Source organism: Petaurus breviceps, unplaced genomic scaffold (genome assembly GCF_028583685.1).
Source record: "Petaurus breviceps papuanus isolate PSGF00001 unplaced genomic scaffold, PetGlider_PUasm1.0 140, whole genome shotgun sequence".
Lineage (NCBI taxonomy): Eukaryota > Metazoa > Chordata > Mammalia > Diprotodontia > Petauridae > Petaurus > Petaurus breviceps.
In genome coordinates, this window is record NW_027185698.1 from 53492356 (window position 1) to 53505610 (window position 13255).

The 13255-nt window shown below is 49.1% G+C and overlaps 1 protein-coding gene across 1 annotated transcript in view; it reads right to left on the bottom strand.

Moving 5' to 3' along the window:
* The window catches only part of KCNC1 (potassium voltage-gated channel subfamily C member 1), a 76704-nt gene extending 66560 nt beyond the window's left edge, over window positions 1–10144 (bottom strand). Inside the window, exon 1 of the mRNA XM_069073153.1 lies at window positions 8108–10144. Within this exon, the coding sequence (XP_068929254.1) occupies window positions 8108–8677 (570 nt within the window). The 5' untranslated portion in view covers window positions 8678–10144. The remainder of the gene's footprint in view (window positions 1–8107) is intronic.
* Between the last annotated feature and the right edge of the window lie 3111 nt (window positions 10145–13255).

Sequence of the window (13255 nt, forward strand, 5' to 3'; positions counted from 1 at the left end):
TGGGTGCTCTGATTCATGTCTGGACAATTGAACCTCAGGAGATGAGTTCTGAGGTAAGGAAAAACTCAAAGGATATGCCCATTAAGCTAAAGAGTCAGAGGGTACCCTCTGAGAAGTAAGGGACCAGGAGAGATGAGTGAGATGGAAGGTTCCTGGACGATGGAGGTGTGGGTCACCCCCAAGGTGAGAAAGGAACTTGAGAGGGAAGGGGAATTTTAGTGTTCTGATGTGTATGGACAGGCCTGCACCCTGATCAGCCACACAGTTCCTTCTTGATGACTCCTTTGAATGTCAGAGATTAATTTCTTGGCTACATAGTTCCTGGTAGAGACTTCAGACTGTTTTGTGCCAAAGCACTCTCATCCAGAGGCTCTTCTATTGCAAACAGGCTCAGCAACCTGTCTCTACTTCTTCCCATAGCCCACTAGGGCTGGGGACAGGACCAAGATTTATCAAGTGCTCAAGGTCAGCGTGGGCCCTAAGAGAGCAATGCAAATCTAGCTGGTGGACCTGGGTCCAGGCCCCTGAATGATGATCACCAGGAAAGTCTTAGAGTGAATCAAGGTGTCCCTTACAACCTTCCTGAAGAGTGAACTTCAAAGGAAGCCCAGAAGAAAGATCAGAGACAAAGAAACCTGAGAAATATATGGTGACATAGAGACCCAGAGAAATAGCAAAGCAGAGACAAAGGAGAAATGCAGAGCAAAGAAGACTTACAGAGAGAGATGGATGGAGAAAAAAGAGAGGAAGAGACAGTGGATAGGGCACTGGACTTGAAGCCAAAGAGTCTTGGGTTCAAATCCAATGTCAGACATCTACTAGCCATGTAAACTTGAACTTATCTCCATGTCTCACTTTTGTCATTTGTAAAATGAGAGGGTTGGACTGTGTGGCCTCTGGAATTCATGCCAGCTCTAAATCTATGATTCTATGAGGAGAGAGAAATAGGTAGAGATGGGGGAAGATGTGGTGGCAGGAAGGGGAGAGCAGTCAAAAGGACAATATATAAAGATCAAAGCCATTGCGATGTGTGGAAGTGGGGAGGGTGGTGATGACTTCCCAGTTGATGGGGACTACCTGCTCCTGTCTCCTGATTGGGAAGGACAAAGAGCCTCTGATCAAAGAAAGAGCTCAAAGTGAGGCCCAAAATGATCCCAGGCCATGAATAGCAAATTCGGTAAGATCAGACTTTAGACAAGAAAGGCTTGTTTGTACCTCAAAAAAAGGTGCCTGCACTCTTAGTTCAGCCTTCCGAAGCCCTGTTGCATTAAGGTTCCTGCCTACGAGTAGCCTCACAAGGTCAAAAAAGACAATATCATGAAGGGATGAAGGGGATATGGTAGGCGCGAGGGGGGGGGGAGAGGAGGAGACATAGAGGTCATCTCCAAATTTCAGGCTCTCATAACAGCTCTTAAAAACTCATGGCTAGGGCCCCAGTTCCCTTCAAAAGGGACTATATCAATTAACACGTATTTATTAAGTGATGACTATGTGCCAAGCAAACATAAGGACAAGGGATGAAACAGCCTTCTTCAAATGAGCTTACATTTTAATGGGTAAATATGTTTTGGAAAGAGCTAAAAGCAGATGGGGGGACCTAAAGGGAGCTCCTAGGTATTAGCCTCTGCCCCCAAAGATACTATGTTTACCCACCTCAGCCTCAGCTTTTCCTGGGTCCTGTGCCCCCATACCCCCAATTGAATGATCAGACAGGTTTCAAGTCCCCAGTCAGACTCTGAAAGCAAGACCCTTCCCTTGCCCTACACTTCCTCCATCACCTCAAATACTTCCCATTTCTATGGGTCTCTCTCAATCCCCCAGGAAACTTTTCTCCCTCGGCAATCCTCTTCCTCCTAGGGATTCCTTCTCCTCAAGTACCTTCTTCATTCTAGATCCTTCCTTCCCTCCCTCCCTCCCTCCCCCAAGGACCATAGGCTTTACCTCCCCCACAAACACTAGGTCTGGGCAGACTGTGCCATTAAAGGAAGATTCCTCTCTTGGGCTCTATCCCTTGCCCCATCCTCTCTCTCCTTTTCTCACCTCCTCCTTTGTTCTCAACCAAGCCCATGCTATGCACAGTGGAGATTTAAAGCTGGTAGCAGGGACTGCAGTGGGTCAATGCAACTCTCTCTTCCTCAGGTTCTGGCGTCATTCACTCCCTACACAGGGCGAGTGTGTAGTCAGGCAGCTGGGGACTGAGACAGATTCATAATTTGTACAGTGTGACTGATGTTGGGGGCACTCTGCAGCCCATTATAAATCACCCCTGACAGGAGAGAAATCATTCATCCAGAGCCAACTGCCTGAGGAATCTCCAAATTATTCTAGAAATGATGACTGTGTGCTTTTGCTGTTCCCACTCCCCAGGATTCTCCATGCTTGCCCTGAAGTTATATGGCCCTTCCCTGAGTGTCAGACTGCGCTGTGGCCCACCCCGCAAGATCTATAGGTGATGCCACAAGAAGCTATTTCCTGTCTTGTGGGTCAGAGGTTCCTGGAAGGTTTGCCCACCCTTAGCTACTCAGTCACCCACTGTCCTACCACCTTTGTTCCAATCCTCCCCTGCAACGATCAAAAATACTGAGTCAACTAGTAAACCATGCTAGGCTGAACTGGTACTAAGACTCTAGTTTCAAGGATGGTTTTCTTAATGGAATGGATCTTGCCATCTGAGTGAACCCAATCCTAGATTCTCAGGAGCTAGGATCTGGGATTGAAGCAGCCCTAGATCCATGGATCTGGACTGGTTGGGATGCTGGGATCTGAGTGACTGGGCTCCTGGGATGTGAGTAGTCAAGACCCTAGCATCTGGATGGTTACAATCCTGGAATCTAGATGACTGGAAAACTATGACCTCCCATCCTCATCTCATGCCTAGATTTCTGTGAAAGCCTTCTAACCCATCTCTCTGACTATTCTCACTTCCTCTCCAATCTATCTTATATAGACTTCTGGAATAAACTCTCTTAAGCATTGGTATTTAATGATACAGAGATAAGAGACGTAGATTCTAGTCATGCTACTAATTAGTTCCTTGAGTTTGGGAGAATCATTTCTCCTCACCCCTATGAAACAAGGGTTTTGGGCTAAATGATTTCGAATTACTCCTTAAATTGGTGACAGCTTATGTCCTATATCTTCCTCCTGCTCAAAAACTGACAATGGTCCATTATATCCAAACATATGAGCCTACCATTCCAGGTGATCTGGCCCCAAACTTTCTATCCAAACTTTTCTACCACTGTACCCCAAGTGCCCTCTGCAAATACCAGCCTTTTCCTTGTCTCCAAAACAAACCATGATCATTCCAATCTTGAAATATTTGCTCATCCTTTCCACCACTATCTCTAGCCTAGAATGCCTTCCTCTTTTCCCTCTTCCCATGCAAATCCTTAGAGTCTGGGTCATACTACTCAGAATTTGATTAGCTTCTACTTTTGAGTCTTGTTGGCCCAACCAGACAATGAGGGAGCTCACTGAAAGCAAAGGACATGTCCCCTGAAGCAGGCAGAAACTAGAACCTTTGTGAAGCAGGACTGGACTTTGAATCCATGGACCTAGTTTTGTTTTGTTTTTTTTTTTTTTTGGAGGGAAATTGGGGTTAAGTGACTTACCTAAAGTCACACGGCTAGTAAGTGTGTCAAGTGTCTGAGGCCGGATTTGAACTCAGGTCCTCCTGACTCCAGGGCCGGTGCTCTATTCACTGCACCACCTAGCTGCCCCTATGGACCTAGTTTTGACTACAGATTCTGCCTAAGTTACCTTAAGCAAGTCATTTGCCCTCCCTGAAAGGTAATCTAACTACTTATTACTCTTCTTCACACCATAGTCTTTACACAAGACCTTCTTTCTTTCATCTCTCTATTTTGCATAGGTTGTGCCTCATACCTAGAACATACTCCCCTCTCATCTCTGCCTCTTAGAATCCCTAATTTTCTTCTATGTGAGGTCTATCCTGATCCCCCCAGCTGCTATTGCCCACATCATCATGTATATAATTTGTCTATACTTACATATGGACCTCTGACGTCTACCCCTACCCCACAGAATATAATCCCCTTAAGGATGAAGACTGTTTTATTTATGTCTTAGTGTCCTTGGCATAGTGACGGGAACATTATAGGAATTTAATAAGTGCTTGTTGATATATTGCTTGATCTATAAGCTAAATGACCTTTACAATCCTTTTCATATCTGAAATCCTAAGAACAATATAAAGTAGATGCCCAGGAAAAGTGGCTGAGTGATGGATGGGTTGTAATTGCCCTGGATGGCTGCTAGTTAGAAGCCTTGAATCCAGAGCTGGCAGCCTTAACAAATCCATTCCCCTCGAAAAATATCTCCAAGCCAGAATTTTCATATTCCCTCTCAACCAACACCAAATACACACTTCAACAGAAAATTGTAGGGTTTCCAAGGAATGGTAGCAGGGTAAGCCATGTACAGATGGTGCCTACTCACCAGCCTCCCAGCCCATGGTGGGTAGGAGGGGAGATCATGTGTGTTTGTGTGCGTGCTCATGCGTGCACACGTGGAGGGGAGTTTCTTGAGGATAAGAAAATGGAGAGGGAAAGTAAACATGACTGTGTTCTAAATTTCAGCAAATAAGCTAGCAGATAGGGCAATAGAGTGAAATGAAACCTTAGCTTTCTTACCCAAACATGAGCAGGTCACACACACACCCAGACACACACACACACACATACACACACACAAACACACCATACTGGCACCTCGGAAGAAATTCAGTCAGCGGATAAATCTCACCATTCACTGAGCCAGAGGAAAAAATACATCTGACCAAAAGAACAAAGACAATCTAAGCCTGAATGAGTTGCAGTGAGGAAGCATGAGTTGTTGCAAAAAGAACTCTACTTGGAGTTAGGAGACCTGGGTTTAAATTCTGGCTCTGCCACTGACTCACTGACTTTAGGCTAGTGGTTTCCTTTCACATGGCCTCAGTTTCCCCAAATATAAAATGAAGGAATCAGAGTTGATGATCTCATTAGTCCCTCCTAGGTCTAACCTTCTGTAGTTCCAAGATTCTATGGAACAGATAGCAATGAGAGAATTTGGCAGAGAGACAGTGGATTGGATTTAAAGGGCAGAAAAGAGGGCAGATCACAGGAGCATAGATTTAGAGGTAAAAGGAAACTTAGAGCTGATCTAGTCCAACTCCCTCATTTTACAGATGAGGAAACTGAGGTTCAGAGAAGATAGGTGACTTGTCCAAAGTCATTTAGCTAGTAAGTGGAAGAACCAGAATTTGAATTCTAGTCCTGTGATTCTAAGTTCAGCCTTCTTTCCACTGTATCACAGTCTCATGGTAAGAGCAGGAGGTAGAATGAGTATCCGTGTGTGAGTGACACTCTTTCTTGTATGGGGTCACTGCCAAGGTTTTCCTGGGCCAAGCTTTCATCCTATGCCACTCCACCCCACCTCCAAAGGAAGTATGGTTCCTTTATGCTAGGCAATAGACCTGGAAGTCCTCTTCCCTGATTTCTGGCCCTGAATCTGAGAAACCCACCTGACTTGGGAACTATTGTACCTTGCCCTAAGAGTGTAAGATAATAACACAAAACTGAAACCCTTTCTGGATTCCTTATTTGTAAAGTGAGTTAAACTAGATGGTCTAAACTAGAAGGTCATCTACAACTATGACATTCATTTCTAGTTCTGACATTCTGTGTCCTAAGGTCCTTCCAAACTCTGATATTCTAAGTTCTGTAAGAGGGTTCAAGTGGGTACTGGAGACAGGGTACATTTGTATCTGTTTAAAACAATTTAACTGTTTTAGAACATTCTCTTCATCTCCCTAGCCCTTACTCCCAGGCTTCCATTTTTATCCCCCAATTACCTTCAAAAAAGGATTTTTTTTTTAGCAATATTTGGAACTCTGCAAAGAAAAAAATGTCTCAAAACAAAGTTTCAGAAATAACGAGTGCCATCACAGGAATGTATCCCTCGTTCCCCTAACTCTCAGTTTCCCAGACTCCAAAGAATGATCAACCTCCCCCCACCCCATGCACACATATATGATATAGGTGGATAGAGAAGGGAACAGGAACAGGAGGGATATTCACTGGTAAATGGGACAGGACCTGGGAAGTGTGACCTGGATCCAGAGATCCATAACCTTGGTGATTTTTACTTGCCCTATGACTTGAGTTATAAACATTGGTTTTAAAAATCTGTGAGAGGAATGGCATTTGGCAGAAGAGTTCCCAACTTCCTAATAACTCCTGAAATTCAAGAACAGACCTGAGGAAAAAGCTCTATTACTTTCTGAGGTGGAGCCCAAGGCAGGAAAAGATGACTTTCCCAAGGTCAGTCTCAGGTGTCTCAACGTGTCTACCAGAGGCCACAGACCCTTGGACCAATGCCTTCCCTGCTGGGCCACTCATGAAACCTGCTGCTATGTCTGTCCCCTGCAGCCCCCACCAGATCTTTTGGCCTCCAGCCAAGCCTTTTCTGGTTACATAACACTCTTGCCAAGGTCACTGCTTCCTAGAGGGGAGCCCTCTGCAGACACCTGCTCAGTAGTCCCAAGGACAACAGAAGGTAACCAGGACTTTCTCAGGGAATTAGTAGACTGAAAAGAAGACTAGACTGGTCATCCGGGGACCTGGATTAAAATCCAGGTTCTACCACAAGCCCATTGTGTGACCTTGGGAAAACCACTTTCATTTCTACTAGTGGCCTCAGTTTCCTCATTTGTAAAGTCTGGTGATTTGTAGACTAGAAGATTTGTAAGGTCCTTTTCAGATCTTTCTGAGATTTTATGATTTAGGTTCAGTGGAAGTAACCTCCTCCTTCATCTCATTGTGAAGGGGAGGGGCTCTCCCCAGCTCAGCCGCAGTGGGAGGCTCTGTGGCCCAAGGAGATGCAGAATGAGTGCTGGGGAGTCTAACATCTAAGCAGGTATTAGCCAGACCCTGCTTGGAGCAGACAGCAGCTCCAAGGCGCACTCCTCTCTGGCTAGATGCATACCCACCTACCATTTGGCTCAGCTGTTTCTCCCTGGGGACCAGTCCTGGCCTGCTTTCTCCTGCCTCCATAGAGTCTGGAGGCCATAGGGAAAGGAGTATTAAATATAGTCCTCTCCCAACCTTTCCTTAGAGCTGCCATTATCAGTTTCCCTTCCTCTCTTCTCTAGCTACCTTAGGGAACCCTGCTGCACTCGCGGGAGAAGCTAGAGATTCCTGCCAAGGCTTTGGGGGTGGGGTGGGAGAGAATTGTGTGTGAGGGGAGTAAAAGAAAGGGGAAGGTGAGGACCAAGAACCTGTCCTGTGTCTGAGCTGGGGTGAGAGTTCAGAGGTGGAGTATGTTCTTTGCCTTGGTATTCTCCTTTTGCCTAAAGGATAGTCCCGTCATTCATTAGCTATAAAGATTCTCCCGGCCTCGCCCCACCCCCATTCCCTCTCCTAAATAGGTGATTTATTTGCTCCCCAATACTCCCCGCCACTAGCCTCCTTCCACTTCCTCTAAACTAGTCCCATTCCAGTCCCCCTTCTATCGCCAGAACTGGAGAGGGAAAGCTGGATTGAACCGCAGATGCACCTCCCCCTCGCCTCTTCCCGCCGGCGAGGGGGTGGAGGGAGGGGCTACCAGGTGCGAAAGGGAACTGGCACTCGGGCACACACGTACTGGAAGCAAAACTTAACCCATAGGTTCGAATGCAGGTTTTGCTACTTACTGCAATGCGTGACCTTCAGTAATCCACTTAATATTTCTGAACTCAGTTTCTCCATCTGTACAAGAGGAGGTTGGGCTAGATTCTCTCTAAGGCTCTTTATAGCACTGTAACCTAGAATTCTGTGATCTTCCCTCTCTGGACTTTCTGAGAGTCTTCCTCCACCCCAAATCCAGAGCTCTCCGTCTGCTTGCTGGGGGTACCCGGATAATTTTGGGACCCCCAAACACCGAGAACGTCTTCTGAGGGGCTCACGGAATACATCGGCAGTGCCCCCCAGCGGCAGAGGTGTATCCTCAGAGGGAGCAGGAGTGGAAAGGAAAAGGCCCAAGCCCAGAAGGTGGGGATGGGGGTGGGGAAAGGGTATTGTTGTTTCCCAAGAGGGTGGCGGAAGAAGGGGAAAGAGGCACTTACCCGCGCGTAGCGGGATGAGTAGGGGTCTTCAAAGAGCGCCCAGATCCGTGGCTGCCAGCGGCGCCAGAAGCCGCCCGAGCGGCCGTCGGGTGAGTCACTGAGCGCAAGGCCCTTGGTCATCTCCAGCTCGTCCTCCCCGTCTCCCGAGTCACCCGCGCCATCGCCATCCGCATCCTCGGCGCTGTTGTCCAGAGGCGCTCCACCGAAGCTGTCGAGGGCTTCTTCGGCGTCGCGGTGCTGCCTGTAAGTCATCCAGCAGCAGGGCTCCACGTCCGTCTCGTCGATGCCCCAGAAGGCCAGTTCTTCCTCGTACAAGGGTCCGCACACGTCAGCCGGACAGTGCAGCTTGCCCGTTCGATAGTAGTTCAAGATATGCGCAAACACGCCCGGGTGCCGGTCGAAGAAGAACTCGTCTGAGCGCGGGTCATAGTCAAAGTGGCTGTGGGCGTCGGGCTCGGCCAGCCAGGCGAGCCGGGTCCCGGGCAGGGTGCGCAGGGTGCTGCGGTACGTCTGGTGCCGCGTCCCGCCCACGTTGATCACGATGCGGTCGCTGTCGTCGCCTTGGCCCATCGCGGCTTCCCCTTAGGCATGTCGCAGGCCAAGGGCACCCATGGGAGCGGCGAACTGGGATTCTGGGGCTGTTATGGATAGTGGGGGACGGTGTCTTTCTCCCCAAGACCCTGGGAAGGGGGGCGCAACGACGAACAGCACCTGCAGGAGGGCAGGCGGGAAGGTGCTGCGCCTTCACAGTTAGAGACTGTCTCTCCTCTCACCGCCCCGCCCCCTACCCTGCGGCGGCGACCCGGCTTCCTAGCACCTCTGACAGTCCCAGTCCCCCAAATACAAAAACCCTCCCCCCTCCCGCCACCCCTTTCCAACCTCAGCCTCTATCAGTCGGAGTGAGATGGAAAGAGACAATGAACCCTTGGAGGCTGTGTGGGTCGCGGGAGGGGGGGGGGAGGTCCTTGCTGCCAGATGTGTACAGGCAGTAGCGATGTCCAGCTACAGAGGAGGAGGAAGAAGAAGGTGGGAAGGGAGGCTGAATGAAGGAGGCGCTCAGCTGCGGGTCGGGGGAAGACGAGGAGGAGGAGGAGGAGGGGGCCGGGCTCGTGCTCCCATCTCAGCAGCAGCGTGAGAATAAATACATAAATAAATAAATAATCTAAGGGAAAAGCGAGGAGCCTTCCAGAGCCCGGAGACAGCAGGAGGGCAAGGCGCCTGCGTTTGGGGGTAGAACGAGCTGCTTTCCCGGGGTCCAGAGGATGGAAACAGAGGGACTGGAAGGCGGGGGCTCGTTGGTTCCTCCCTCCGGGAGGGGGGAGGGAAGAATTACCAGCAACCTCCCAGCCCCCGGCACAGGCGAAGAAAAAAGCGGGCCACTGGAGACGCAGCTTGGAGCGGAGACAGAGCGCAGGGAGCCGCTGGCTCCGTTCTCCTTCTCCTGTGCTCCCTTCCCGCCGTGCCCGCTTGCCTGCCCGGCTCCCAGTGCAGCCTCCCCGGGGAATTGCCCGACCCTGTAGGTAGTGGGGCCCGGGAGTTGCTCTCTTGCCGCCTTCCTGTGCGCCTCTGCGCTCTGCGCTCCTCTGCGCCTTTCCTCCTTCTCCTTTTCCTTCTCCTTCGCCTTCTCCCCTTCCTCCTCTTTTCTCTGCTTCGCTACCCCCGCTTCTCTTCTCGGTTAGGCTTCGCTTGTTTCACGGGCACAGTGCTGAAGGGACAGCTCCCGAAGCTGGGCTGGGCTGGGCGGCGCTGCGCTGGGTGTTAGCCCCTGTATGGAGCTCAGTCTCGGATTCTGTTCCTATCCTCCCGGGTCCCGCTCCTCCGAGGTGACTCTCTGCAGACACAAACGGCTGGGCTTGGCGTGGGTTGGCTCTGGCCGCAGGGGGATCCCGGTCCGTGGAAGGGGGCGCTGCACCTAGGAAGTCCCTAGGGCCAGGGAGGCTGGGGGAGGCGCGGGAGCCGGGAGGCGGCAGCAGTCGACTAGGCTGCTGCTCGGGTAGGTGCTGCCTCTGTAGCTGCGGCTCAGTCCCAGTCCAGCCCGCCCGGTCGGTCTCCGGACACTGGCACCCAGCTCGCGCAGCCGCACTCGCCAGCTGATAGAGGCGCCGCTCTGGGTCCTAAAGAGCCCTAGCTCTAGTCTAACTCCCCTCCTCCCACCTCGCTCAGTCCTCTCTCCAACCTAGCGCCTGTGGAGCCCAGAGGAGCCGGCAACGAGACGTAGTCCTTATGCCTTAGACAAAACACCTTGATTTGGTCACCCAGCTCTTTGCTCTGGCCCTCATCCTGAGTAGCCCAAGGCTGTAGAGAAGAGTTCTCCTGGAGGGGCAGACCTCCTGGGGCTGGGGGGGGGGGGGGGACTGTAGGGAGACGAGACTAGTCCTAGTGGGACTTGGGACAAGCTGAATCCCAGCAAGCGTTGGTGGTTAGCCAAAAGCTGTGACTTCGCCAGTCCCGTTCCCCTTAGCTTGTCAACAAACAAATCTACTTCTCAAACACAGAGACTTCCTACCTACTCCTTATTGGGAAGACGGAAGATGTGACTGAGACAGAAAACCCTGATAGCCGGTTAAACCTCATCTCCCTTGCTCCCCCTGGACATGCTTATAGGATTTTAGGTTCATAGATTTAGAGCTAGAAGGTACCTTAGAAGTCATTCAGAACAATTTACGAGGCTCAGATAGGTTGAGTTGCCCAAGGTCACATAGGAGGTGATTCGGCTAACTGGCTATCAAACTCACGTGCTCTAGTTTCAAATACAGCATTCTTTTCACAGTACGACATCACCTCATTGATCCCAGAATTTCTCCCTGACACCTCCCCCTTACACTTACCCAGGACCTCCAAAATGACCACCACCAAGTTACACTTACTTGGATACTCTCCAGTGACGCTACAGTCACATTGATTGTGGACACTTGTCACTAACTGGAACCTCCCCACTTACCTTCTAATCACACTGACCCCAGGAACTGACCCTCTCAAGGACTTTGAATATTACCCGAATCATACTCACCTGGAAATTCCCCAATGACACCATTCATAATCACGTTAATTCTCAGCATATTGCCTCTGGAAACTCCCTCTTGTCTCCACAGTCAAATTAACCCTGGAAACTCCCTCAGTGACCCTATATGTTCCCTTAGTCCTTCATTTTACTTATCCCTGACTTATACATTACTTCTGAAGACCTTCACTACAGATAGTAATGTCCAATGGCAGAAAGCCTGGAAACCTTCCTCTTAACCCCGAAGTGAAATAAACCCCTTTGGTTACATTGAACCTGGACTCTCTCATAATGGATCTTCTCCAGCAGGGGAGAGAAACCAGTGACCTCAAGGTCACATATGGCCCTTTAGGTCTTCAAGTGAAGCCCTTTGACTGAATCTAAATTTCACAGAACAAATCCCCTGAATAAAAGTATTTGTTCTGTAAAACTTGGACTTGTGGAAAGACCACACCCAAGGACCTAGAAAGCCTCAAGGCCCCAGGTTCCCCATCCTTGTTCTAAAGAAAAAGTACCTAGGCATTTCCCCAATCCAAAGTTGCTGCCCTCCAAAAAAGGGGTCTGGCCTCTCTGGTCTGACATCAAGCCTGTCTACTGTCCATACACTCTCTTATTTTAGGCACTTGTGACCCTAATAGGGCAGAAAGATGTAGGATCAGGGCATAGGGTAGGACAGGATTCCTCTCACCTATTAGTCTGTTATCCAGTAAAAGGATGAAGCTGCACCTAACACATCCTACCATGGGATAGGGGGCTGTTTATTCTATGAATCAGTTCTCAGTTCATCATTGCCCACTCCAAACACACACACACACACACACACACACACACACACACACTGCTACTCTCCTTTTTAAGTGTTTGATTCCACCAGGGAGAAAGAAGGGAGATAGTTGAGTGACCAGTTCCAAAGCTGAGTATGCAGGGAGCAGAGAGGGTTATTGATCCCAGCCAACCTCAGTGGAAATGGTACTTAGACAGATTGTCCAATGGACAGTTTAATTAAGAAGCCATGAGGCCCTTATTTAAATATTGATGCATAGATTGAGGACACAGGCAGAGGGGCCCCCAGAGAATTCACTATTCAGGATTCCTGTAGTGACTTAGAGTGAAACCTGTGAAAAGAGACCTATCTCTTCTTACTCACTTTCTGTGTTCTGAAGCATAGCTTGATTCTTCTCCAAGCCCTCAATCTTAGAAGTCCCTTCCCCTCAATGAGGAACTAAGGTATGATGTTTTGAAGAGATTTGGAGGAGGGGAAGGGCCAGAAGAGAGAATAAGAGTCACAAAAAAGGAAAAGAGGTAGGAATCTGAGATCCAGAGAAAGGGCAAGTGATTTCTTCAAGGTTACATAGCAAGTAGACCAGAACTCTTCCCCTCTGACTCTTTTGTTAGTAATCTATCTTGTATCACTAGAGGAAGAGATAGAGATATATTGCCATATTTTTTTTCCCAAAGCTATGTACTCTCCCTCACATAGACCCCTGAGGGAAACAAGAAGTCACCTCACTATTCTCATCCAAATATCTTGACTTCCAGACACAAAGGGTAGAAGCCTCACTTAGAAAGTATTGAACCTTATCCAGTCCCTTTGAGCTGGGGCTCCACGCCAGGTCTGAGACACATTGGCAGCATTTCTGGGCATGTCTCAGGCATGATAGTATCCTGACACTGGGATAGGAAGAAGACCAGAACTTCAGGTGCATTGTACAGGAGAAGCTGGGATAAAATCAGGAGTTATGGAAACCTCAGGGCAGGTCCAGAACTTCTGGGTGGGCCAAGCATTCACTACTGCCAGAGTAGTAGATGGGGGTGCTCAGCTGAGTCCAGGAATATTTTTTCCTCTCAGTCAGGTCTTCTTTCCCCATGCCATTTCCTTCTCCTTTTAACAGAGGTACACAGAAAAAGGTCTCCTCAGCTATTGGAGGAGAGACTGAGACACCTATAGACCAAAAATAAAATGACAGAGGGGTTTGAGAAAGAGACATACATGGAAAGATATGTGCTCATTCTACCAGGTTCAGCTCAAATATCAATTCTTCCACAAAGCTTCCCATGACTACTACAGGCCCCACTGATCTTGGGAAGAATGCATGCCTCTGGTCTAATTTGGGTGAGCTTATTGATATCATGACAATGCTTTTGAA